The sequence below is a fragment of the Mizuhopecten yessoensis genome, unplaced genomic scaffold (assembly GCF_002113885.1).
Source record: "Mizuhopecten yessoensis strain PY_sf001 unplaced genomic scaffold, ASM211388v2 scaffold7491, whole genome shotgun sequence".
Taxonomy (NCBI): domain Eukaryota; kingdom Metazoa; phylum Mollusca; class Bivalvia; order Pectinida; family Pectinidae; genus Mizuhopecten; species Mizuhopecten yessoensis.
Window position 1 is genome coordinate 413,404 of NW_018407074.1, and position 25,684 is coordinate 439,087.

At 37.1% G+C, this 25,684-nt stretch overlaps 3 protein-coding genes across 3 annotated transcripts in view; 1 reads left to right on the forward strand and 2 right to left on the reverse strand.

Moving 5' to 3' along the window:
• Positions 1-5,494, reverse strand: part of LOC110453715 (DENN domain-containing protein 2C-like) — a 37,298-nt gene extending 31,804 nt beyond the window's left edge. Inside the window, exons 1-3 of the mRNA XM_021502799.1 lie at positions 5,392-5,494; positions 1,222-2,886; positions 602-727 (exon numbers count right to left, since the gene is read on the reverse strand). Of these exons, the coding sequence (XP_021358474.1) occupies positions 602-727; positions 1,222-2,763 (1,668 nt within the window). The 5' untranslated portion in view covers positions 2,764-2,886; positions 5,392-5,494. The remainder of the gene's footprint in view (positions 1-601; positions 728-1,221; positions 2,887-5,391) is intronic.
• A 1,064-nt stretch (positions 5,495-6,558) lies between these two features.
• LOC110453724 (60S ribosomal protein L27a-like) lies at positions 6,559-9,877 on the forward strand. The gene is made up of 5 exons (XM_021502813.1): positions 6,559-6,564; positions 6,907-6,970; positions 7,306-7,381; positions 8,047-8,218; positions 9,697-9,877. The coding sequence occupies exons 1-5, from the start codon at positions 6,559-6,561 to the stop codon at positions 9,823-9,825; spliced, it is 447 nt and encodes a 148-aa protein (XP_021358488.1). The 3' UTR covers positions 9,826-9,877.
• A 5,402-nt stretch (positions 9,878-15,279) lies between these two features.
• On the reverse strand, positions 15,280-19,497 carry LOC110453721. Its single transcript, XM_021502808.1, has 3 exons — positions 19,240-19,497; positions 18,107-18,282; positions 15,280-17,539 (listed from the first exon to the last, which is right to left on the reverse strand). Exons 1-3 carry the CDS (start codon positions 19,320-19,322, stop codon positions 16,833-16,835), a joined length of 966 nt encoding a protein of 321 aa, XP_021358483.1. The 5' UTR covers positions 19,323-19,497; the 3' UTR covers positions 15,280-16,832.
• Between the last annotated feature and the right edge of the window lie 6,187 nt (positions 19,498-25,684).

Consider the following 25,684-nt stretch of genomic DNA (forward strand, 5'->3'; position numbering starts at 1 on the left):
TGCAAATATATGCAGCAACTTTGCTGTAAACATTTGAACGATTGAGAGAGAAACATTACTTCCATATCAATGCAGTCATCGTCAGTGGTTTGATTTGTGGCTATTCACATTGTACAAACCTGTCTGCTTTAGCTGACTGCTCACACTGGTGCTACTCACACAAACAACACCATCAACTCATGATGCATGACCAGTCTCTTCGTTTACATGTTATTCTCTGAAATCTGTTGTGGTGCTACCTTAAAACGTGTACATGTATGTATATAATATTTTGTTTATATCTTTAACAAAAATGAAATAATACAGCTTAACTTCCTTCCTGCTTCCTTTCAGTGATTTTTAGCCCTCCCATGCCACTCAAAGGGCAAGTGATCCTATGCCATGGAGCAGCTTACATCATTTATGTAACTTTCTATGAGTCATCAGTGTCTAAATTAGAATTTGCGAAGATATTTTGTGTTTCTTAGTGTGAAATTCTTTTTCAAAAGATATAAAAGTCAAAGGATCATATGTCCTTAAAAAAGTGTTGGATTTAATTAATAACATTGTACATAATCAGAAGATGGTTTACTATTATCCGAGACTACTGTTTTTTACTTACACTTTCCAGTTTCTTCTTCGAACTTTTGACATCCTCTTGCTTGCCTTTGCTTGGTGATTCTGTTTTCAGAAGTTTTTTCAGATTTCCAAACTTTGACCTAACCGCTTCACTAATTGGTCTGCATTTCTGTTATGCAACAAACATCAATAATGATAAGTTTCATGTGTTAGAATATAGAGTTAGAGGTTTAATTTACATCTACTTGAAATATATTACAAGTATGATAGATGTATAACTTTCAATGTACCAATACATCATTGTTTTTGACTAGACATTTAGTCACAAGTAGACTGCATCTCACTTATTATAATAACTTATAAATGTACATGCCAGGGGAAAAATGGTATCCCCAACCAGGATATTGTAAGGAATGATCTAGCTTTTAGGATGCCTGAAACAGAAGTGAGACCACAGACCATGCCCCACCACCACCACCACCCCACAACAACAACAAACAGTGTAGATAAAGGTGTAAATACAGGAAATAGAATATGTTGCTATACATGTATCAATATTATCATATGCAGGTTCCACTGTACTTGACAATAAAGTTATCACCAGCACTGTCACCCCTTGATGAAGTGCTAGTATAGGTATAGCCAGAATAAACAAATACTTACAGTACTAGGGTCTGGTTCTAGGGACTTTGCCTGCTGTAAATGTCTGTGTTTGTAAGGCACAGCGTAACCCCCAGCATCCACGTAGATGTCATCCCTAAACGGTACAGGATCCACATACACAGCCTCCCCAAGCATATCATCTTTCGTGTCTGCTACACACTCTGCACTTACACTTCTCCTCATTTTATTACGTTTTACTGGTGTGTCTGGCAAATCCCAGTGTTTGATGTCATCTAAATCAAGATGTTTTATTTTTTTCAAATCTTCATAAAACGGACTACTGGCATTTTGATCTCCGTTTGGGGAAGTAATTTTCTTCTTAACAACTGGTTTCTGTTTCGGATCTTTAGTCTGTTTTTCAAAAGAGAAATCAGTAAAATTGTCAGATGCAATTGACATAGGCCGGGTTCGTGGAGGGGGAGGGCGAGTGGGTTTCTTAGGTCTGCTCTCATGATCTTCAACAAAAGTTTCATCTTTACTAGACCTCGTATCATCGTTCGTGTCTTGTGTAGTTTTAACTTCTGGAGTTTTAATTGTCACTATTTTCCTGTATATAGGTCCAGGTTTCTCTTTTAAAGCTAAAGGTTTCTCTTTCTCGTTAGTTTTTTTCTTTTCTTCCTGTATGTCATCAATACTTTCATATAAAATGTTAGGTGTGACTACAATGTCATCTTCCTTCAAATCTTTTAACTTTTCACTGTCTGGATATATTTTTACCCTGAGGTAGTCATCGTGAGCACCCGTGCGTGGGGGTTTCCTTGGCGGAGGGGGTGGACTAGTTAGAATGTTTTTGCCAAGATCCCAGGGATTACAGTAAACCACACCTGGGCTCTCCACTGTTTTAGGGGGGTCGGGATCACCATCATTTGACATACTTGTGGGTCTAGACCTTGGACGAATGGGAGGTGCTGGCCTTAAAACAGTATTGGTTTGCTTCTGTTCTGATTGTTTGGAAAGATCAGCCGATTCAAACATTTTTGTCCTCCTTGACACAATATCTGAACCACTATCGTCTGTTGTAGATTTGACTTTCAATTCTATCGTACCCATTGAAGCATTCCTGGTGTGAGAGCTTGCCCTCGGACTTCGTTCCCTAGGTACAGGTGTTATCTTTCCCCGACTGTTCATCATATTCACAGCTTTCACTACGTCTGCTGAAGATTCAAAGACATCACTTTTTGCTCTAGATTTTTTCCTGACTGGTTTTAAATTTCCCTCAGAAGGTTCTCCCTCAATCACCTTCCTGCCTGCAGTCGAGGGGGTTGATAACGGTGACTGTTTGAAGTGCGCTGTAACTGGCCTTGGAGGACGGCTCTGATTGTTTTCCTGCTCCTTTGATTTTATAGCCTCTGACTTAATTGACACCGTAGACAGTGGTCTGGGACGTGTCAATTGTGGCCGACTGCGGATAATACTTTTCTCAGAACTGCCAAGCTTCTCTGGATTATCAGATTTGGTTTCAAACATTTGACGAATGTTATTTAGTTGACCTGGAGCCAACTGTCTAACACTAGTCTTCGGAATGTCTAACTTTTCAGCCATACTTGTCCTGTTTATGTGAGAAATAACCTTATTACAGCACTGTTATTCAGGGTCCTCTCAGATAATAACTCCATTGTATGTCAGCCATTCCCCTGACACTAATGTGTAATTGCAGTTAAAAATCTGAAAAGAGAAGAAAATTATGATACCTTGTTGGATTGAAAATAGATATATAAGAGTATATTCATGGGTAGATTGTAGTTTTTTGGGTGTTTTTTTTGTTTATTTGTATAAATAAATCTTATATACAAACATAAAAGCATTGTGGTGTCTTTTTATACAGTGCTATATGCAAAGATTACCTTATTGTAAATGTCATAATGTATTAACTGGAGCATGTGATTTGTTTTAAATCAATAATGATTTATTTAATGAGAATGACATGTTTAATGAAAGAATAACCTTCCACATGACCCTCCAACAGATTGCAAACTACAATCATGAAAATAAACACTGAATTACTACTTATGTACATTATAAGTATTCTGTATTGAATCTAGGACAGGATTAGAAAATGCAAAGAGACTCAAGATATTTGGCAACATCAGGGGTAAAACAAAAATATTTCTCCAGTATCGACTGACTATTAGAAATAACAACCAAGGAATTAGATTAGATTGCTATTTTAATCTGTGTAACAACAAATAACTATATCTTCAATAAGATTTATCAGTTTGGAAATATATGTGATATCAAAGTTTTACTTTCTACACAAACAATGTACGTATAATATTACGTGTCGCAACGTTTAAAGACCGTCTGGTCCATTAAATTTGTCAAGCTATGACTGAGTGAACAATTATTTTTTTTTATACCTGTATAATGATGTGATTAAATTGTATATTTTTCATGTCATTCGACCCTATCTGATGCAGTGTGTATACACTCCCTATCGATAGGCGAAGCGTCTTGGGTTGAGTGACATGAAAAAAATACAATTTCGTCACATTGATATAAAGGTAAAAATTACAAATCGCTCACTCAGTCATAGCGTGACAAATTAAAGGGACCAGTCGATCTTGAAATGTTGCGACGCGTTGAATACATACATTGATTGTTTAGAAAGTAAAACTTTGATATAACAAATACCTATATTTTAACTTGTCAATTCCAGATCAAAGTGCTACGTACAGGAGTTTTAATCGTGACTATTAAAAAATAGTTATACACATATATTGATCAAATATTAAGTTTCTTTCAAAGTCTTAAATGTCCCCTTAATCAGGTTGTTTGTAATGTCCCCTTAATCAGGTTGTTAGTAATGTCCCCTTAATCAGGTTGTTAGTAATGTCCCCTTAATCAGGTTGTTAGTAAAGGTGTTTTAATTGTTAGGTGTTCATGCCAATCTGATTCCTTTTCTCCAACGCCCAGATTTCGGGCCAATGCATGGAGTAAAACTGTTAACTGATGATAAAGTTACAGTTTCCCGATATACAACGTTGCACACGTACAGCTTTTGCCTAGAAAATTAATATTTAGCATCAATGCATTGCAATGGATTCATCATAGTAAGTAAAGTGTTTGCAAAGGGAAATTGGTAGAGCATCCGTCCAAAGAGTTCGGAAGGTCCCGGGTTCGAAGCCCGTTCTGGCCGTGCATTTTTCCTTTCCTGTTACAGTGGTGCCTCTGGCCAACCCTTATTTCAAGCATTTGGTGTATGCTTGGCAAGAGGATATCAAACCAGGGTTGTACCTAGTTGTGTCTTCTAGGGGGAAGACTTAGAAAAAGAAGGGAGGAATGTAGCAGGACTGGACTGGGTCGATCGTCGGCGACCAGCTAGCTCAATTGGTAGAGCATCCGTCTAGAGTTCGGAAGGTCCCGGGTTCGAACCCTGGTCTGGCCGTGCATTTTTCCTCTACTGTTACACATTGATATATACAGGTCCAGTACACTCTGCCGATTGAGCTATATAGCTGTAAAGACCAAAAATAGCTCTATTGACCTATCTGAAATAGGTCTTTTGAGCTATTTTCAAGTGATTTTCTTTTTTAAGGAAAACGGAACAAAGTCGCATTTAAAAGAAGATTGTATCATTAGATTGATAACAAAAGACATTAAATATAAGTATTCTTTTTAAAAAATAATGATGTAAAGAAATCGGAAATTTTACATTTATATATGAAAAATGAAAATAAACATCTAAATGTATGCTTTTTGTAGTCAACATTACCATTAACCTTATTGTTTTATGCCACTTTGCTTTGATTTAATGAAATTTGAAATCTGAGAAAATATAGCTCAATACAGCTATAATTTATAGGTGTATATAGCTATATATGTCTTTATAGCTATATAGCTCAATCGGCAGAGTACGGGTGGGAACTGTGAAGTCTTTTCAACGTATAGTTTGCACTATGACAGCTGCGAGCGATTACCAGACATCACAAGTTGTAACATGTACACTGCAGTTTATTCACATATGCACAATATTCGTGCAGATTATGATTTGAGTGAAGCATCGCTATTAATCAGCTAATTTATGATTCGTTGAGTCACTAATCGTAATTTTATGTAAACATTGACACTTTTCTTTCATTCATTAAGTCACTGACACAAATTATACCGGAAGCCTTACATCACAATTTATCTCCTCTTATTCAGATTTTAAGAAGCTCTTTAAAATCATACCTTAAACACATCATGACCGCTTATTCTACATAGAGTCAAACTGAAAATAAAATGCTTCCTTCTCTACGTCCGCCATGTTTTTTCTTAAGGATCCGGTCAGTCGTTTCCGCTTCCGGTCTTTTCTATCCAAGTTTCAACATGGTGGGTTATTATCAAAACAACTATTAGAAATCTGCCGTCATCACATTTAATACTAAGTTTTGAAAACCCTAAACACGTAAACACATTCGAAAATAAATCATTGTTGCAATTCATTAAATACCACAGTCGACATAACTCCCAAAAATGTGAAATCGACTCTGATATATGTCGGAGTCGTATATCATCGTTAAGCAACGTTCAGTGAATGCTTCTAAATGAAAAAAAATATTCATGTGTATGTCGTTTAATTTAACACGGGTATAGATAGGACTACTTATTTGAGAGGGTCATGTCTCCTGATCCAAATTGACCTGAGAATGTTTGGACCTAAGTATACACAGGTGCACTCGTATGTGTATATGACCTGTCCTATATGATGTACATTGTTTTGGATTGGCAGGCTCATTGGGCCTCTAATCGAGTGACCGTGTTCAACAAAAAGGCAAACAATTATTTACGTTTTCTTGTTTTTGAGTAATTCATCTGCCAAAAAAGGTACCATTTCTTAATAAATTCATGAAGAACTGAGTGCGGAATATGTTCAAATATAAAACCGTTCATGTGCTTGTTTTTATGTTAAGCCATAGCTTGCATTTAGTTAATTTAACGAAACTTCTGACAACAAGACAATGTTTTTAATTTGTATATTGCGTTGTAAAAGCTACAAATTGATCAAAAGTATTCTGTCTGTAAAACTACATATAAGTTCATCTTGAAATAATGAGAAACGACTGTCGTGATGAATCAGGCGTGACATTATCTCAATTATCCAAATGACCAAATGTTTTGATGTCGCCATATCTACTACAATTTCCATATTGGTTCATGACATCCATTTATAGAAGTCGGACCTACATTAGAGAAGGGCAAATTATCCATCATGGCAGACAATTCTGATTTCAAATGCCCTTGCTAAATAAAGTCAATAAATAAATGACTTTTTAGAAGTTTTAGTTAAAGTTAAAAAGGAAATCTTAATCAACAGATATGGTTTGAATTAGTAACCTGTGAAGTGATTTGAACCCAATGCTGGTAAGTGTTCATAAACCGCCCTGGTGCGATTCTCCACAGGCTCGTTCCATTATAAGGCACGGGAAAAAAGGATACCTGGCAGGGGTAGAGAAGGCCAGGTATTAATATTAGTACTATACAGTTATCTGGGTCATAACTCTCCAGTCAGTTTTTAGGAGTTTAAGACTATTCCAAGGAATAGCTCTTGACATAAAACTAGGTTTAAATTTAAATGTACTCTTTTGGTTACCAGTTTTCTTTCCCCGAGTATTCCCAGGAATTTTATGTTAAAGTACTAATTTGCAGAGATGTCATAATGCTTAAACGATGAATCAAGAACTGAATTTTGTGTGGTAATTACAGACAACAAAGTTGAAGAAGACCAGGAAGCTGAGAGGCCATGTCAGTCACGGACATGGTCGTATTGGTAAGTGATTGGGAGGAAAATGGGACCTGCGACTGCTGTTGTTAAAAGTATTTTTACAATTAAATAACTTAAATAAGTCTTGAAAGCAAAGAATATTCAGATTCAGTTTAATTGAGAAAGTTTTTATGTCTTTGTTAAAATAACAAAACCTGTTAAGTGATACAAATAACCTTCTGTAGTAAATTGACAAAAAAATAATTGACATCTATACAGCAAAATTGGTGTGGACATTTAAAATTCTTGATGAAAATTTGGCAGGACTCAGGATTAATATTCATATGGTACAGAAATTTGATGTAGCCTTGAAACTTAAAAAAATGAAATTCCATCTGCAGGCAAACACAGGAAGCATCCTGGTGGTCGAGGTAACGCTGGTGGTCAACATCACCACAGAATCAACTTTGACAAATAGTAAGTTCTTAGTGTTCATTTTCCACTGTGACAAAATGTTTCCATTAGTTCAGATGTAGTAATCATTTTACAAATGTACATTTAAAAGAAGGCAAATGACTTTTAAGATGGAGGTTTCTTTTTGAATTATGGATAATAATTCATAAACATTGCTTCCATTAGCAGCAATTTCTTAGTATTCTTTCACGATTGAAACAAAGTTTTTAAAAGAATTGGTTTCAATTCTCTACCTTTTTCATGGACTAGTATGGTGTTTTGAACAACTTACAGTTAATTTTTAATCTAATAAGTTTAAATTATGACAAATGGATTGAGTGAATATTATTAGAAAGTTTTATTGTAAGTCTTTCCATGTCGAGACAAAATCACAGAGACCGAGTATTACCAGCCATACTCTATAGTTCAAGATAAGATGAGTTTATTTCCAGTTCAGGAATTTTTAAATTCCTCTATACCAGACTCATAAATAAATGCATTATATAATACATCACGATGCTAATAGTAAACTATTTCAAATGCCTTAAAAAACCACTTCAATTGGACCAGCAATCATTGAATATATGTTAGCCACAATTTTGACAAGCCCAGGCTACAAAGCTAGCATTAGGGGTGAAGTTCCGTGAACCCCGACTCCTAAATATATTGCAACCCGTTTTATTTTTCAGCCATCCAGGTTACTTCGGTAAAGTTGGTATGAGATATTTCCACAAGACCATGAACAAGTTCTTCTGCCCTACAGTGAATGTGGACAAACTGTGGTCCCTCGTGTCCCAACAGACCAGGGACAATTATGCAAATAACAAGGAGAAAGCTCCTGTTATTGACGTCATCAGAGCAGTAAGTATTGATTGGCTATTTATATTTGGCATACATTATTGTTATTACCATGGTAAAGTATACTTGCAAGTTAATTCTTGTGATGAACATTTCTCTAATTGTGAAGACTGTTCAAAAAATTAATGCGGATCTGGGGTTTGCAGCAAGCACGTTGTTCTGTTATGGGTGGTCTGGAAAATACTTTGATATCCGATTTTTATGCATGTCTGGTAACATCACAAATTTAAAGGTATGAGTGGCTCCCTGGAAAACTTTTTACGAGTCTAAACAAAACCATTATTATAAATTGAATCACTGATATTGGCTGAAATTTTATCCGAGGCCAAACAAAAGTCATGCATGTTTCAGGTTACATGCCAGAAAAAAATAGGATAGATTGGTAGGCAAATAATTTGATTTTAATCTTTTATTTTCATGGACCAATATGATGCTTAACATCAATTTTACAATGCATTTCCACACATTACAATGGCTATTTATTAATTTGCCAAGAATGAGGTCAGACTCTCTTATCATAACTAACGTACATTTTGACCCTTTCACCCCTATGTAACTTTAGTAGACTACCATGCATTGATATGGATGAATCCATTATGGTCTACAGTGGTGAAAGGGTTCATGAGTGGCTGTGAGTTTTGCTTGGCAAATCAGTTAATGTAAAATACAAACAGGTGATAAATTTACCGGGTCCGACAGGAAACCTTAGGTTAACAACCTTAAACACTTTTGTTTTGGCCTGATTGTAATGAAAGGTCACGTTGGTGTTCACACATATTACAAAACCATACCAAGGGTATTCTCTCTTCTGTGATGCTATATAGTATCATGCTATGGTGGATTTATTATGAAAATAAAACAGAAAGAAATTGTTGATAGTGATGTATTTATCAGAGGTCTGTGTAACATAATTTCACACATCATTGGCTTCATTTTCTGACTGTTCCATTACATGATTTTGATGAATAGTGACGTGAATATTCAACTCTTGCAAAATATAAAACTTTAATATTGAACCCAAAGTTTATTTTCAAAAATTAAGTATTTGTTGACACATTTGGAAAGCTTGAGATATTTAATTCAAGGCTCTAGAGAGGATGTATACACACTCCAACTCATTTATATATAGAACGCAGATGTAGATCTTCATTGCTCGCTCTGTTTGAATGGATTGTATGACATTTTTGCATTTTTACTAAAGATATTGAATTATACATCACCTACGACTATATTGTAGTTTAACCAATACAGGCCCTTCCTATAGTATACAACATAATATTGGTAAGAATAAATCGGTATAAAACCAGAATATAAAATTAAAGTGATACTTCTTTAAGTACAGATTCAGCAACTGATAATCTTGCTCTGCGATATATAATATCACACACTACTATTTAGTGTTATTTCCTTATTGTCAACTTTGCTGTTGTATCTCTATATCCCCACTTTGTGAGATCTAACCATGCTGTTTTACTTTACAGGGATATTTCAAGGTTCTAGGAAAGGGAAATTTGCCCAAGCAGCCCATGATAGTGAAGGCCCGCTTCTTCAGCCGATCAGCTGAACTTAAGATAAAGGCTGCTGGTGGTGCCTGTGTTCTAGTGGCATAATTATGGACTTAAAATTTTATTTATGGCATTAAATCGGGCAATCCTAAAAAAATGTGTTGTTAATTTGTTTCATTAAACTTTCTTTCTCATATCTGTGGTAAACATACATCATAATATGTCCAGAATGAAAACAATAAAAGTTTAATAAATTGTGGATAGTTTTAGTGGCTGGAAAGGTCAAGTCAGTTTTATTTAAAAAAAACTTAACACTGAAAAGAAGCCTTTTAAACAACTGATCCCGTCAGCAACTCCAAACTATTAACTCTTTTGTGGTTCAGGCAGCCATTTCTTTTCCATCAGCCAAACCTTCATATACAATTTGAAGACAATTTTTCGAAGTTTTGGTCAATAGATAATATGAATTGGGGCGTGGCACAGATCGATATCCTAAACCCCATAGTCTGCATATAATTATTTATCACATACCTGTTGAATCTTGTTATAGTAATACAAGCAATTTTCAGACCTTGAAATAAAACGTTCTGTATTGCACATGTGCAATTCGGAATGTTGTATTTACCTACTAGCCGGTACTACTTTTTATGGGAATCCCCTTGTCATGGCGAACTGAAAAGTTCCCGGTATTTGCAAAAAATATCGAAGTTTATAAATTCTTTGTATCAATCTTTGCCAAATACGGAAGGTATGTGATAAAAGCAAGACCACACGCTTGTATTTTTCTACCGAATCTGAAAGCACTCATTTATTGCGCGGACAAATATATACGGTCACGCAATAAATGAGTGCTTTCAGATCCGTTAGAAAAACATAAGTGTGTGGTCTTGCATATATGTATATAATGCATGGATGATTTGCCCAAAGCCACTAGCTTACAAAATATGGAGGAATATTAACTGAATTGATCATATCTATGTAGAACGCCAGTTAATCATTTAGCAACACCAATACAGTAAAAAGAAGAGGCCAACTGGGCCTGTATCGCTCATATACAAGTACATGTACCATTTGTTAGGTCACCTGAGCTTTGCTCAAGTGACCTATTCCAATCACTTTCCGTCCCTCCTCGTGCGTAAACTTTTTACATTATCAACTTCTCAAGAACCAGTGGATGGAATTTTTTCAAACTTGGTCAGAATCATTCTTGGTAGATGAGGCTACCAAATTGTAAAATTGGGATCCTTACCCAAACCCTTGGGGCCGGGTCGGGGCCCAAAAGGGATAATTAACCAATATTTCAAAAATCTTCTTCTCCAGACTCGGAGTCCTATGCTACAGTCATTTTCTCTGCATGTATGGAAAGATCATCAGGGGCTTTATTTAAATTGTAAATTTCAGGACCCCCGAGCTATCCGTTCTCCCTTGGGGAGGGGGTAAAGTTTACTATAGTTTATATAGGGAAACAACACTTTTGGGTTTATTTTGACAATTTTCTGTTGGAAGTTATTTTTACTTAGTCAGAATCATCTTTGGTGGACGACGGTAACACATTGTCAACTTGGAATTCCTGCCCCATCCTCAGGGGTTAGAGCGGGGCCCCAAAGGGAACATTTACAAATATTTTAAAATTCTTATCCTTTGATGACATGACAAGTATTGTATTTCACTTAGTTTACATGCTGATTTCCACATCACATCTAAACAATAAAATAAAGCTACCAGTACCTATGATATAACTCGGGTTACCGCTAAGGCCCTTGTGTCTCTTGTTAACTGAACCAGACGAGATGTTAAAACTTGTGACAAAGTGGCAATCTGAAATTCCTTATTCACCCTAACTTAGGTAATGAAAGGAATATTTTTAATGGCATGTAGTGAAACTTAATCGTGTAGAATTGTCATTAATAGCTGGGCCAATTGGAGAACGGTGGCTATTCTAGACCTGACATGAACCTAAATAATAACGGCACCCCTAAATAAAAACTTGCTTTATCGGGTTAAAAGTGAACTTGCGTATATATATACATTCAAGAAAAATACGTAACATTATTAATTTATTATGCATACGAATCCTGGTCATGAGGTAATGATTAGCAAAATTTCTGCAGAATGATTAAACCACAGGGTCACGTTACAATCACACATATGCTTTACTGATATGGGTCACAACACACATAAACATATGTGTGATTGTAACGTGACCCTGTGATTAAACCGCAACGTAGAAACTTTGGCCCAATTATGCCTGGACAATTTGAAAAAGATTTACCTCTTAACCCAGTGATGTTTTAATCTTACTTCGCCGGGTTCAAAGTACGCCCCTCAATGCTTACCTCTGTTTTCTTTACTGGTCCGTCCCTAGATCAGATCAGATTTTGTTCAAATTCCTCCACCAGTCAAAATTGACGGCGCCTCTCGCCCATAAGAAGACATTTCAACCTATTATATTCTTGTTGTGTATGTACGTACGCTAGATACTATTTATCGGTTTGTGTTCACTATCCTAGGCAACGAGAGAAATACGATATTAGATTTCTTGACAGCGCTCACCATTAGCCCGAGTTTCCTCTGGCCGTAACATCGGACTTTGACATTTTGACAGATAGATGTCTGGTAAGTCTGGTGTCGGGGCCCAGAGGAAATTCGTGTTACTGCACCATATGGACAGTAACAATTGAAGTCCAGTATGCTGTAACGCTTTGTTTTACTCCTCAAACGAGACGTTATGGTTGTCATGGGCATGTTCAACCGGTGCAGTGTTACGTTGATGACGTAGTATTACGAATATTATTTTATCAAACTATTTTACTCTGTACCTGACTCTATCCGGTACCACCCTGAAGTAACACTCTGTACCTGACTCTATCCGGTACCACCCTGAAGTAACACTCTGTACCTGACTCTATCCGGTACCACCCTGAAGTAACACTCTGTACCTGACTCTATCCGGTACCACCCTGAAGTAACACTCTGTACCTGACTCTATCCGGTACCACCCTGAAGTAACACTCTGTACCTGACTCTATCCGGTACCACCCTGAAGTAACACTCTGTACCTGACTCTATCCGGTACCACCCTGAAGTAACACTCTGTACCTGACTCTATCCGGTACCACCCTGAAGTAACACTCTGTACCTGACTCTATCCGGTACCACCCTGAAGTAACACTCTGTACCTGACTCTATCCGGTACCACCCTGAAGTAACACTTGGACTACTTTATTATGAAAGTCGAACGGAAAAACAAATACATGTAACTCTAATTAAACATATTCTACAGGATTCGCTGCCGCGCATCACGTCATAGTTAGAACGGAACTGTGTTTCATACAGTCATTAATTAAAAAAAAAAAAAAGCAGTGTTCCCGTTTCGGAATAACTTCCCTGAAGATCTTTAACACCTTCAAAACGCTACAATCAACAGCAACGTATATATTTCCTCGCACTTCTCCAACTCCTGAATCATGCTCGAAATCAACAGCTTCCAGTATTTCTTCCTTCTAATATCTGATGAAAAGGTCTTTTTTTTTTATCTCTTTTCCGAGTTTCGCCCTGCCCCTCAGCCTCGTGTCGCCTAGGCCTAGCGATACTTCATACCAACTTTTTTGAAAAATATATGTTTTGACCTTATCTATCTATCAGCAAAAAACATACATGTATATAGATTACTTCTAAAATCAAAATAAAACTAAGAATGTTAAGTGTCTGGAACAAACTTATTTGCAATGAAACCAACGTATGAAGTATCCTATATCGCGTGTAGTTGAATTCACAACCAATCGCATAAAGAACAAATTTGATTCAAATTTGATATGCACATTTGTAAATACAAAGTAGTTTGAAGGCAAAATAGAAAAAAACACAATGAAATACATACATAGACATGTACATGTAGAAAAGTCGCAAAGTGATTGCTTATATTTCTAATATACAAATGTACATTAACATGGACAAAATTAACATAGCTTCAAAAAGAAAATTTGATTTGAACATTTTTAGCTGCAAAGTCCATACCTTATACTGTCAGCAAGTCCACTCTCCTCAGTTCTAGACCGTTTAATGAATAAGCAAGAGTCCAGTATCGACTGCGAGTTGTTTGTAGGTAATATTGACGTCAAATCATTGGTATCTAAGGCTGCAATATTGTGATTAGGAATGCATTTTTGGAAATATTCTTTTCTGGCAGATTCATTAAGGGAACAGTGAAAAAAGAAGTGTACTTCATTTTCTAACACACCACATTTTCTACAGAGTCTCTGGTCTCGTGGTATACCTTTGAGACGCCATGGCTAGTTCCAGTTTGTGTTCACATACATATGCCAGACAATTTTTACTAAGTTACAATAAAAACAAAGGATCACTGACAAATATATGAAGGGCAGTTCTACTCTTTCTTCATATATGAATTTATTTTTACTAACATTACCAAACTACGCACTTCGAACACTAAATACACCGAGGGGAGATCGTTTATGTCGGATCAATATCGGTGATGAATTTCATTATTTATTCGATTGCAAAGATGATCGTGTGTCAAGCTTAAAAAAGTATATACAAACTGATTATATACTATGGACCTTAATATACAAACACATGTAAGGTGTGTAATATTAGAGTGTTAACAGGAAAAGCAAAGCTTTTGAAAAAAAAAGTACAATTATTTTAGATTTAAATGTTTTATTTGATATTATTACCTACAAATACAAATAGGTTTATTCACGTGCTTGTTAATATCTTCATGTTTTTGTATCCATCATGTCATTATAATACATATTTACTTGTATTCTCATGATTAATAATATACTGTTTGTTGGAACAACTAGGACCATGTACAGGCACAGAACTGGATACAGCATCTCTGTAAGTCGCTTTAATGTGTTCCTGATGAGGTCATTTCACAAAATGAGTCAGAATTAAAAACAGCTAAATAAAGTTATAAGATCGCCTTATTCATTGCTTTTCTACCATTTAAACAGTCCATTGACAATCGCTCTTCCACCGTTTAGCACCTGCAAAATAATACATATTTACATAAATTTGATTATTAATCCATGCAATTGTGAATAAATGATGCTGTGAAATACAGATATGTAAAAATTACCGGAAGTTCGTCCGGAAAACGTAAGAATTAATCACTGATTAAAAAACACGCATAAATATGCAGTTTTGCTTAATGCACTTTTTTATCTTGCTCAAAATGAGCCCATACCTGAAAAAACGGTGATATATTTCATTTATGAACCAGTCATTTTTATAGTCTGACAAACGTACGAAAATGTCGTATGCAAATGAGGCCACATCTCCTCGCCGATTTTTTCCAAACTTCCGAAGAGCCATGGAGACATTCTTATATCGATAAACACTGTTTTCAATGAAACGTAAACCTTGTACTGCAATGAACTTCCAATTTTTCACCAATTTTGAACAGAACAAATGAGAAATAACTTACCATCAACCAAAACCGATATAAGACTACAGAAAACAAATAATAACAGAATATATTATAACTAAATCAATAAAATAAATAAATTTATAAAATTACATGAATTCGTTCAAGTTGACATATTGAAAAATCACTAAAAAATGTGAAATTTTTAAAACCTTGTTTTGATAATTAATTTGACGATCAAAGATACAAATTGTTATTCATTAACGAATCTTTTGTTCTGCAGGTCGCTGTAGAGAATTTCTTTTTAGTGTATTCGAGTTATCTTTCTTTGAACACTAAACCAAAAACACACGGAAACATAACGGCTACTTCCGACCGGAGAAACTTCTGATTTAAAAAAAATACTATTTTATGTTGCTAGTTTTTTGTTTCTATTAGTAGATTGTGTACATGTTTATGACAGTCATCCGTAACTTCAACAGTTTTATGCCGATGTGCTATCAGATGTCAATAGGGGTTATTCGGATTTCCGTCATAATATAAATGTGAAATCTCTTGCAATTATGACGGCATCCACCATCAGTTTTCGATAGGAAAGTGATCGTGTATAGCGACATTTTTGTCAGGTAGGTTTATCCAAGGACTGTCAACGGAAATGTAAAATGTATGCGTTTTAAACTTCGATTGGTGAAAAAACTACCAAGACAATCGTGAAATCATCATTGTGCGTGTTGTTGTCGTGTTTAATTGGCCCCGCACAGGCCTTTCATGTCGCCCTCAAATTCGTCATTTCGAAGATTTTCGATGGGAAAACTTGATACTATATGCATGGGTATATACACCTATCTGCTTGTGAGAAACGCTAAATAGATATTAAGTCAACATTATATGTAGAACTGTATGCTAATCAGTTTGACCATGATTAGTCGGTTACCGCTCACAGAGAACTCTCCCGCATTTAAAATGACAAATTTCCAACAGGCGTCTTACATCACTTCCTCATGGAATATCATAAACTGGGTGCATTACCAATTCGTAGCCTTTACCGCATTAAATAAGTGTTTCTATGTGCGCCGTTGTTTCACTTTGAACGTGTATTTTAGATAAATATTCAGCACAACGCATGTAATGATTGTTTAAAATTCGTATATGGATATGTAAGGACTGGGTTTTTGGATATATGACAGTGTTATAATAGAATATTCATAAAAATGGCACAGTTTCGAAGAGCGTCGTCAAGATAAAAGGATACATATACATGAGCGATACCAGAATAGCCAGTGAGAGAAGACTGTTTGGTTTGTTTGTAGTTTACGTCCTATTAACAGCTATGGTCATTTAAGGACGTGCCAAGTTTTTTTGGTGATGGAAAGCCGGAGTTCCCGGAGAAAACCCACCGACCTACGGCCAGTACCTGGCGAGCCTCAAGCCCGCGGCCCAGTGTTGTAGGGCTAGTGGCAGCAGAATGTCGGATGCATTTTAGAAACAATTGGCCAACGCGAGAAGACGGAAGCACTGGTAACAGTATATTGACATTAAGTAAAGTAACCACACATAAACATTATATATTCACATCAATAATTACAAGTGTGAATGTTGTCCCTTTCACAAAAAAAAGTTACATGTTGAAGTAATTTAATCGAATTGACGTGCCACTGACAATGCGCACAGAAACTTTAACGAAGAGTCGGCCTACACTATTTATATAAAATGTCACTGTCTACACTATACCATATTCTGTAGTGGACACGGAGTAAACACGCCTGATATCTACAGGAACATTTCTCTTATTATACAAACGCGTCATAGACAAGTAGGTTGTTAAATTGTTTCCCGCCACAAACTCGTTGGCGTCCTCATTTTCTATGGGTTGTGTGAAGATAAGATCACCTCCACACGGGATGTGAGACGACAGCTTACAGAACAACGCCTTAGCAATCTTGGTGTCGTCTGCGTACAACGGATACATTTTGTACCCTACGTCAGAGGACTTGAGAACTCCGTAGCCACAAACTCGTCCGCCCCGAAAAGCCACATACGTCCTCGCAGCCTCGTTCTGGGCCCAGTTGCTGATGTACACCGGTCGAGGAATGGTGTGAATCTCTGCGTCATATGCAATGACGTCATCGAAGTTGACTTGTTCTGCTGGCTGGATTTCACAGTCCGGATCCGGACAGTCCCTGACGAAGTCCGGATTAACGGGTCCCTGATTATAGTGGAAGGTGTAGGACTTTATAGTCCACCCAAATTGTGCATAGAACGAAATTCTGTTAGATAGCGACGTTCCTCCCACGTTCTTGTCGGCCATCACATCCATGACCTTACGGAACATGACCTTGCCGACTCCAAGTGACCGGTACTCCTCCTTGACGATATTCATTCCAGAAGACGCAAAGTCCGGACTGTGGACGAGGATCCCGTTGTGTCCTGTTAGTAAACGGAACAGAAAACAGATCTACTTCAATTGTTTGATCCATCCAATCACATTATATTAATACCGGGTAGTTTATTTTCTGCCGTACTGGAGCAAAGCTGTACTACTTTACATAACTACTATTGTATTACTTATCTGATTATTAATATTGCTGTTACATGGCTGATTAATAACAAAGCAGTATGTAGAGGGAGCGTGTTCGTCAGGACATTTTGCGTGATAGGGCAACAGACTGGGTAGGAGAGCAATTGACAAAAAAGCAAATTAACAAGCATCGATTTTTTGTTAATGATATACTGACCAGTTTTGTTTTATTCTGAAAAGAATGATCAGATGTAGACTATTCATAAGTCATTAGTATCATTGTGTAATTATTTTTTTCCCTGCAGTTCTGTGAAAGGAATAGAACAATTATATGGAGCAATAGTGGTCTTAATTGAGAGACCTTCAAACGTATAAACAATGAAACTTATACAAATAAAAATTTCCTAATGCAAATATGAAAACAAAATAATCAACATTCATAACTAGATTAAAATGACGTAATTTCACCAACTGACCAATGATCTGGCCGTCGTCCTTGACTACCACCACGAGGCCGGTGGGATCGGTGTTGAACACACACTCCAGATAGCTCTTCTCCATGTTCCATTGATTGACCCTGAGAAGGTCGTACAGAGGCTGAATGTCACTCCTCCTCATAGGCCGCACCTCGAACTTCACATCCCCCTCATCCCTGTAGGACACAACAACTGTTACATTAACGACTAAAACTAAAATCAGAGAACCCCGTTTATCCGAACGACTTAGGGTGCAGTGGATAACGGACTTCCCTTTCACCAAGGCGGCCCGGGACTCCCCGGCGGACATGAAAAGGCATTGGGTCACCTGCCCGACCACGTGGGTTTTCTCCGGGAACTCCGGTTTCCTCCCACAATAAGATTCCCCGCTTGATAACATCCGGGCCAACAAGAGTGATTAATATGAGTTGAAATTACTTGTTTCATAATTATTGTAAAATAAATATAGCTTATATATAGTATATACAGTCTGAAAGCTGACCCACCCTAGGAAGCGTGAATGCATGCTAATCAGAACTACAGAAGCCAGGAAAATAAACCCACAAGAGGAACAACCTCACTGATACTAACTATCAAAGTCCAGTCAACTAACTAGTAACTAACACTTGATCGAATCTCGTTTATCCGAACTTCCTAAATCCGGAAACTAAAAATCTAGTTAGTATGAGTAAACCAAGTCCGGAAAACTAAACAACACTTAAATTGTAGAACCTCTCTAATTCGAAGTTCCAATGTCCGTTACTAGTATCGGGTATTGCCTGCAGAGTGTGGGATATTGATAATAGCGTCATCTTTTTGTATAACTATGTTTTTAAATGTTTATTTTAAAAAAACAATTTGATTCAAACCAATTTCACATCAAAAAAGGGTTCCGGTGGATTAACTTTACTTCGTCCCTCTCTTCTAGGATATCTTTAAAGTATCATTAAATTTCAATGTCAACATCCCCTAATATTATATCTTCCCGGATGATATTGATACATTGTCTCAGTTGAGGTGTAACATTCGGTAACGGTTCCCAGTCAAGGAGTAAGTAAAGATTGAAATGTTATAGCATGTCACACGTGACTGAGATAGATACTTGCATACTTTGAACAGTGGCGTCCATTTACCTTGTTTCCGAGAACATCCGTCCGGGACAGGAAGCATTTCTGATAGATCTCCGAGCACAGTGTGCCAGTACGCGCTGTAACATTGTAAAGCAGGGTCAGTGTCCGTGTTCACTGTCTTGTGTTATCCCTATGTTTATAGTTATTAATAACACAGCTCTTTTGAATCACATGTCCAGACTTCCACGTGTAAATTAGGCCGTGTCGAGACCATCATGTGTTATATTATATCTAGTTCATAGTTATCGAACCATGTGTCCAGTTCTCAGCTCAGGACAACACGGAAACCTTACGATGACCAGCTTATGAACTATGACATGGTCAGTAAGAAGAGCTTATAGATTATGTTCCTGGTATCTAGAGATCTGATAAGGGTATTTATAGTTGGTGCTCAGTCAGGCTGCAACGAATTATGGTATCGTATCTAATCGTTTGTTTGCCTGTATCGTGATACACTAACAGTACTTAAGTTATCAATCAATTTTTATGAAACTCTAAAAAAGTTTACTTATATTTTTTGAATCCTTCAGTTAAGATGTGGTCCACCGTGCAGTCATGCCCAAAAGCACTAGAAATTATACAAAAAAAATATTACGAATTTGACCTTTTATCAGATATTTGTATCGTGTTACATATCGTATCGTTAGCATCGTATGGTAAGGTATGCATATCATTGCAGCCCTAGTTCTTAGCTATAAGATCCACACAGACTATCAGTGAAACTTCAGTGAGCCAAGGTGTTGATGGGGAGTTTTTAAAGCTCGTGCATCATTTAGAAAGTGAAATTATACAACAAAACATCATTCTGCGTGAAGATGTTCAACACATATCTAAGGCACTGAGTGATATGGCCAAACATGTAGGTGAGTGTTCAGAACAGACAACAGGAGGTTCCAAAAATGACAAGAGAAGTGGGTGTGAACACCGGTATTACACAAAAAGTGACAAGAGAAGTGGGCGTGAATACAGGTATTGCAAAAATGTCAACAACTAGCAATGATGATCACCCAAAGACCAATTCCCAACACACCATGGAGGACAAGGAATACAGGCCTAGGTTGCCACACAACCAGGAGGAAAACAGGCCTGAACCAGAGTCAAAGTCACCTCACATGGAGTCCAGGGACTCCAGGGATATCCACACCGATACTGTATGGATCATAGGGACGTCGATCATAAGCAGACTGGACAAGAAGAAAATGTACAACCGGCACAATGCAAAACGGATCAGGATCACCACACTCCATGACAAAACCATAAGCGGTGCGCAAAAATTCATAAAATCTGGTAAAGTGAATGCAGACACCATACTTTTCCAAGTTGGCTCCAACGACCTGCAGGAAAAAATGACAGAAACAGTAACTGAGGAGTCGGAGCAGCTCATCCATATTACACGTGAGGAACTTGGAACGGACACTAACATCATTCTGAGTGGTGTCCTTCCTCGGTACAATCAAAATTTTGATGATATTTATAAGTTCATGCAGAAACGCAAGGACCTTAACTGTGAAATAGAAGAAATGTGTGTGGAGAAAAATCTCCAATTCATCCCACAAGACAATTACCAGGAGCACGATTTCCATGTTGGAATTCATTTAACTAATAGATCATTACCAAAACTGGTGGGAAACTACAAGAAAATATTGGACAACATGCTTGGGTTACGGCTCTATGATCATAGTAACCAATACTCTGATAGGGGTGTGGTTGGCCGAGACCCCTTTAAGATTCAATAATGCGCGAGGTGACAGTGGCGGAGCGAGGGAACAGATTGAACGACGCCCCCTGTTTATGGGCGATGCGCGAGGTGACCGTGGCGGAGCGAGGGAACAGAGTGAACGACGCCCCCTATTAATGGGCAATGCGCGAGATGACCGTGGCGGAGCGAGGGAACAGAGTGAACGACGCCCCCTGTTTATGGGCGATCGCGAGGTGACCGTAGCGGAGCGAGGGAACAGAGTGAACGCCCCCTGTTAATGGGCAATGCGCGAGGTGACCGTGGCGCCGCGAGGGAACAGAGTGAACGACGCCCACTGTTAATGGGCAATGCGCGAGGTGACCGTGGCGCCGCGAGGGAACAGAGTGAACGACGCCCACTGTTAATGGGCAATGCGCGAGGTGACAGTGGCGGAGCGAGGGAACAGATTGAACGACGCCCCCTGTGAATGGGCAATGCGCTAGGTGACCGTGGCGGAGCGAGGGAACAGAGTGAACGACGCACTCTGTTTATGGACGATGCGCGAGGTGACCGTGGCGGAGCGAGTGAACAGAGTGAACGACGCCCCCTGTCTATGGGCGATGCGCGAGGGGACCGTAGCGGAGCGAGGGAACCGAGTGAACGACGCCCACTGTTAATGGGCGATGCGCGAAGTGACCGAAGCGGAGCGAGGGAACAGAGTGAACGACGCCCACTGTTAATGGGCGATGCGCGAAGTGACCGAAGCGGAGCGAGGGAACAGAGTGAACGGCCCCTGTTTATGGGCGATCGTGGGGAGAGACGCCCCCTGATAGGAGACCATCGAGAAAAATGCCCTTTGATAGACAACCTTGGCATTAACAGAGCACAAATTAACACAAGGGAAATTGCCAATCAATTTGATCCACCCACTATGATATCACCCATTATGATATCACCCACTATGATATCACCTACTATTATATCACCCATTATGATATCACCTACTATGATATCACCCACTATGATATCACCCATTATGATATCACCTACTATGATATCACCCATTATGATATCACCCATTATGATATCACCCACTATGATATCACCCATTGTGATATCACCCACTATGATATCACCCATTGTGATATCACCCATTATGATATCACCCACTATGATATCACCCATTGTGATATCACCCACTATGATATCACCCACTGTGATATCACCCATTATGATATCACCCACTATGATATCACCCATTGTGATATCACCCACTATGATATCACCCATTGTGATATCACCCATTATGATATCACCCACTATGATATCACCCATTGTGATATCACCCACTATGATATCACCCACTGTGATATCACCCATTATGATATCACCCACTATGATATCACCCATTGTGATATCACCCACTATGATATCACCCACTATTATATCACCCACTATGATATCACTCATTGTGATATCACCCACTATGATATCACCCACTATGATATATCACCCATGAGTATATTAACCATCCTTTGTATTGACTATTACATTTAAAAGACTTAGTCTTTAGAAAACTGTTTATTTCGGTACAGACTACTAGGGTAACTTCAGAATGTGATACCATGGTGGTAGGGGTCCTCGGTTAGTGTACATTGATCAGTGACCACCTGTATTGTATCACTTTTAGTTTATGTACTGTAGATAGAGGGTATACTATTACTCAATATATATCATAATGTTTACTTAACTGGCTAATTGGTAATGTCAGCTTGGATAGTGAGATATACAGTGTTATGAGTTGAAATTACTGGTATTAACTGGTCTGATCTAAATAAACACTGTAATAAGTGTTAAGCATTAATGTAGTACAATTATACTCATACTACTTTCCACCAGTCAATGAAAAGTTGAAAATGTAAAGTACTACTAGTATGTTGATATGTTGCAAATTTCTACTAATATGTAGTTTGTACTTGTACATATTCTCTGTGTTATCCAAACAAAAGTGTGTTGGAACTTGAAATTCCATTATGTTTATAAGTTAACTATTTTTTGACTAGTCAAATGAAAAGCATAATAGTTCGCTTTGTTGTATCTTGCATGCTTACTGTAATTTGTAGCTATACATGTGGTCTATATTGTAATATCAATATTCCTCGCAAATGACAATGTATAGCATTTTCTCTATTTTTATCATTTATTGCCCCACTAAAGCTTTACGGATCCTACATTCCGTACAAAGGGAAGCAACTATGATTTTACTTTGTATACAATGTTTAATAAGTGATATTAATAATACTGAGTCCTACTTGCAGTTAAGTTAGCTAATTTGTTGAATATGAAAGATTTTATTTCACTTTCCTGTTGGAATATCAATGGCCTTGGTGATAAATATAAAGACGACTTGTTTATTTCAAGAATTAAGCATGACATTTATATCTGTCTTGAAACATGGACCGGTAACACTTCAGATTCAAAAAATTGGAGGGTTTTAAAACATTTTCAAAAATCAGAAAAAAAGAAAAAAAAAGCTAAGAGAAATAGTGGAGGCATTATCATATATAACAAGAAAGCCCTATCAAAAGGGATATCATACTTAAAAAATGGTTCCTGCTCAAATAACAGGATGTGGATAAAATTTGATAAAATGTATTTTGGAAGAAATAAAGATATCTATATATGTGCCGTTTATGTGCCACCTTCCCCTTACTATGAAGATGATTTTTCGGAGATTGAGAACGAAATATCAAATTATAGTATGGTCGGTGAAGTCATTCTTGCGGATGATTTTAATTCAAGAACAGGATATTTACATGATTTTCAAGAAAGTGATGATGTATCGGCACATATATCACCATTGCTGCCCATGTATACTATTGACCGTGACACGAAAAATAGAAACTCTCTAGATAAGATCACCAATGTACAATGTCGTCAATTACTAGATTTATGTGTCTCTGCAAGACTAAGGATCTTAAATGGTAGATTCTTAGGTGATCTACTTGGAAATTTCACTTGTATAAAACATAATGGATGTAGTGTGGTGGATTATGTCTTGACAAGTGCAAGTCTGCTTTCCTCAGTTGACTATTTTATTGTGCAGGAGCCAACATACTTATCCGATCATGTGCAAACAGTTACTATACTAGAATGTAAAATATCTGATAGCTATGCGAAATCGGTCGAGAATGTAGAAACTAACAACATAAAGTTGTATCATTGGCAAAAAGACTCGAATAATAAGTTAATTAACGTGTTGGAAGACAATGCTATAAAAAATGACATACTAGAACTCCAAACCATGGACATTCCCCCTAGTTCTGTAGGGATTGAGAACGTCACGTTGCTTATTACAAGCATGTATGATAAAATACAAGATAAATGCATGTATCTTAAAGAATGAAAAGGATATAGACCAAAACGAATTAAAAAAGCACTTTGGACAGATAACGAATTCTTTGACCTGCGGAAAACTGTCAAAAATCTGGGAACTAGATTGAAACAATCAAAATATGTAACTAAGACTGAAGTTTCTGTATTTTGCTAAACTACTTAAAAAAATGAAAAGACGGAAAAAGAAAACATTTAAGCAAACTTTATTGAACAAAATTAATGAAATCCCGAATAACGACTCGAAGGAACTGTGGCATGTGTTAAAATCACTTAAACCAAAGAGCATGGATGATCTTGAAGATCCTCCGAATTGGCAAGAGTTCGTTACACATTTTAAAAACTTGGGAAACCAAAATGTGTGCAATGATACAACATTCAAAAAAGAAATTGAACTGAAACTAAGTCAATTAAAACAGCAACTTCAGCACAATAATATAACAGATGGTGCTATAACTATAAGAGAAATAAAAGAAGTGATTAAACTACTACGGACTGGCAAATCAGCAATGAAATTATTAAATATTCTTTAAATGTAATGTTACCACTTTTCGCAAATTATTTTAACGCTATCATGAAAACGGGTTGCTACCCAAGTTCTTGGAATAAATCTTTTTTACTCCCTCTTTATAAGTCGGGATAATCCGATTTGCCAACCAACTATCGAAGCATTTCCCTCCAAAGTTGCTTGGCGAAAGTATTTAACGGCATTTTAAAAAGAAGACTTACTACTTTTATGCAACAAACAATTAGTCCAAATCAATTCGGATTTCGAAAATATAGCAGAACAACTGATACTTTTTTTGTTCTAAAAGCCTTACTGACTAAATATGAACAATCCAAAAAATAAAGTGTATGCCTGTTTCGTTGATTTTAACAAAGCATTTGATAGTGTATGGAGAGACGGTTTAATGTATAAACTTGTTCAAAATAAAGTGGGGAAAAAACTTGTTTAATGTAATAAATGACATGTATACTAAAACCCAATCCTCGTTAAAATTTAAAAAAATACCACTGAATATTTTGATATCATTAGGGGTGTTAAACAAGGTGATAGTTTAAGTCCCACGCTGTTTAACATGTACATAAACGACTTGTCAAATATATTAAGTAACAATCCGCTAAAATTGGGAGATATCAATGTCGGTAGCTTATCCTTTGCAGATGATTTGCTGATTTTATCAGAATCCCCTGAGGGTCTTCAGAAATCTCTAAATGACCTTGAAAAGTATTGCACTAAATGGCAGCTCTCAATTAATACTAATAAAACTGAAGCAATGATTTTTCAATCTAGACGCGGTGTCCAAACAACTAGCAAGAAAGTAAAACCGTTTTTATTTAATAAAAAGGAAATTGAACAAGTTGCCGAATATAAAT

What these genes read in the sequence shown, in the direction of transcription:
- LOC110453724 (XM_021502813.1), top strand. An exon ending in TCACGGACATGGTCGTATTG is followed by an intron (nt 6,971 to 7,305) that starts GTAAGTGATTGG and finishes TTCCATCTGCAG; the next exon opens with GCAAACACAGGAAGCATCCT. An exon ending in AGAATCAACTTTGACAAATA is followed by an intron (nt 7,382 to 8,046) that starts GTAAGTTCTTAG and finishes TTTATTTTTCAG; the next exon opens with CCATCCAGGTTACTTCGGTA.
- LOC110453721 (XM_021502808.1), bottom strand. Translation starts at nt 19,322, where the DNA reads ATGTTACAGCGCGTACTGGCACACTGTGCTCGGAGATCTATCAGAAAT. An exon ending in CGGATGTTCTCGGAAACAAG is followed by an intron (nt 18,283 to 19,239) that starts GTAAATGGACGC and finishes TGTGTCCTACAG; the next exon opens with GGATGAGGGGGATGTGAAGT. An exon ending in GGACGACGGCCAGATCATTG is followed by an intron (nt 17,540 to 18,106) that starts GTCAGTTGGTGA and finishes GTTTACTAACAG; the next exon opens with GACACAACGGGATCCTCGTC.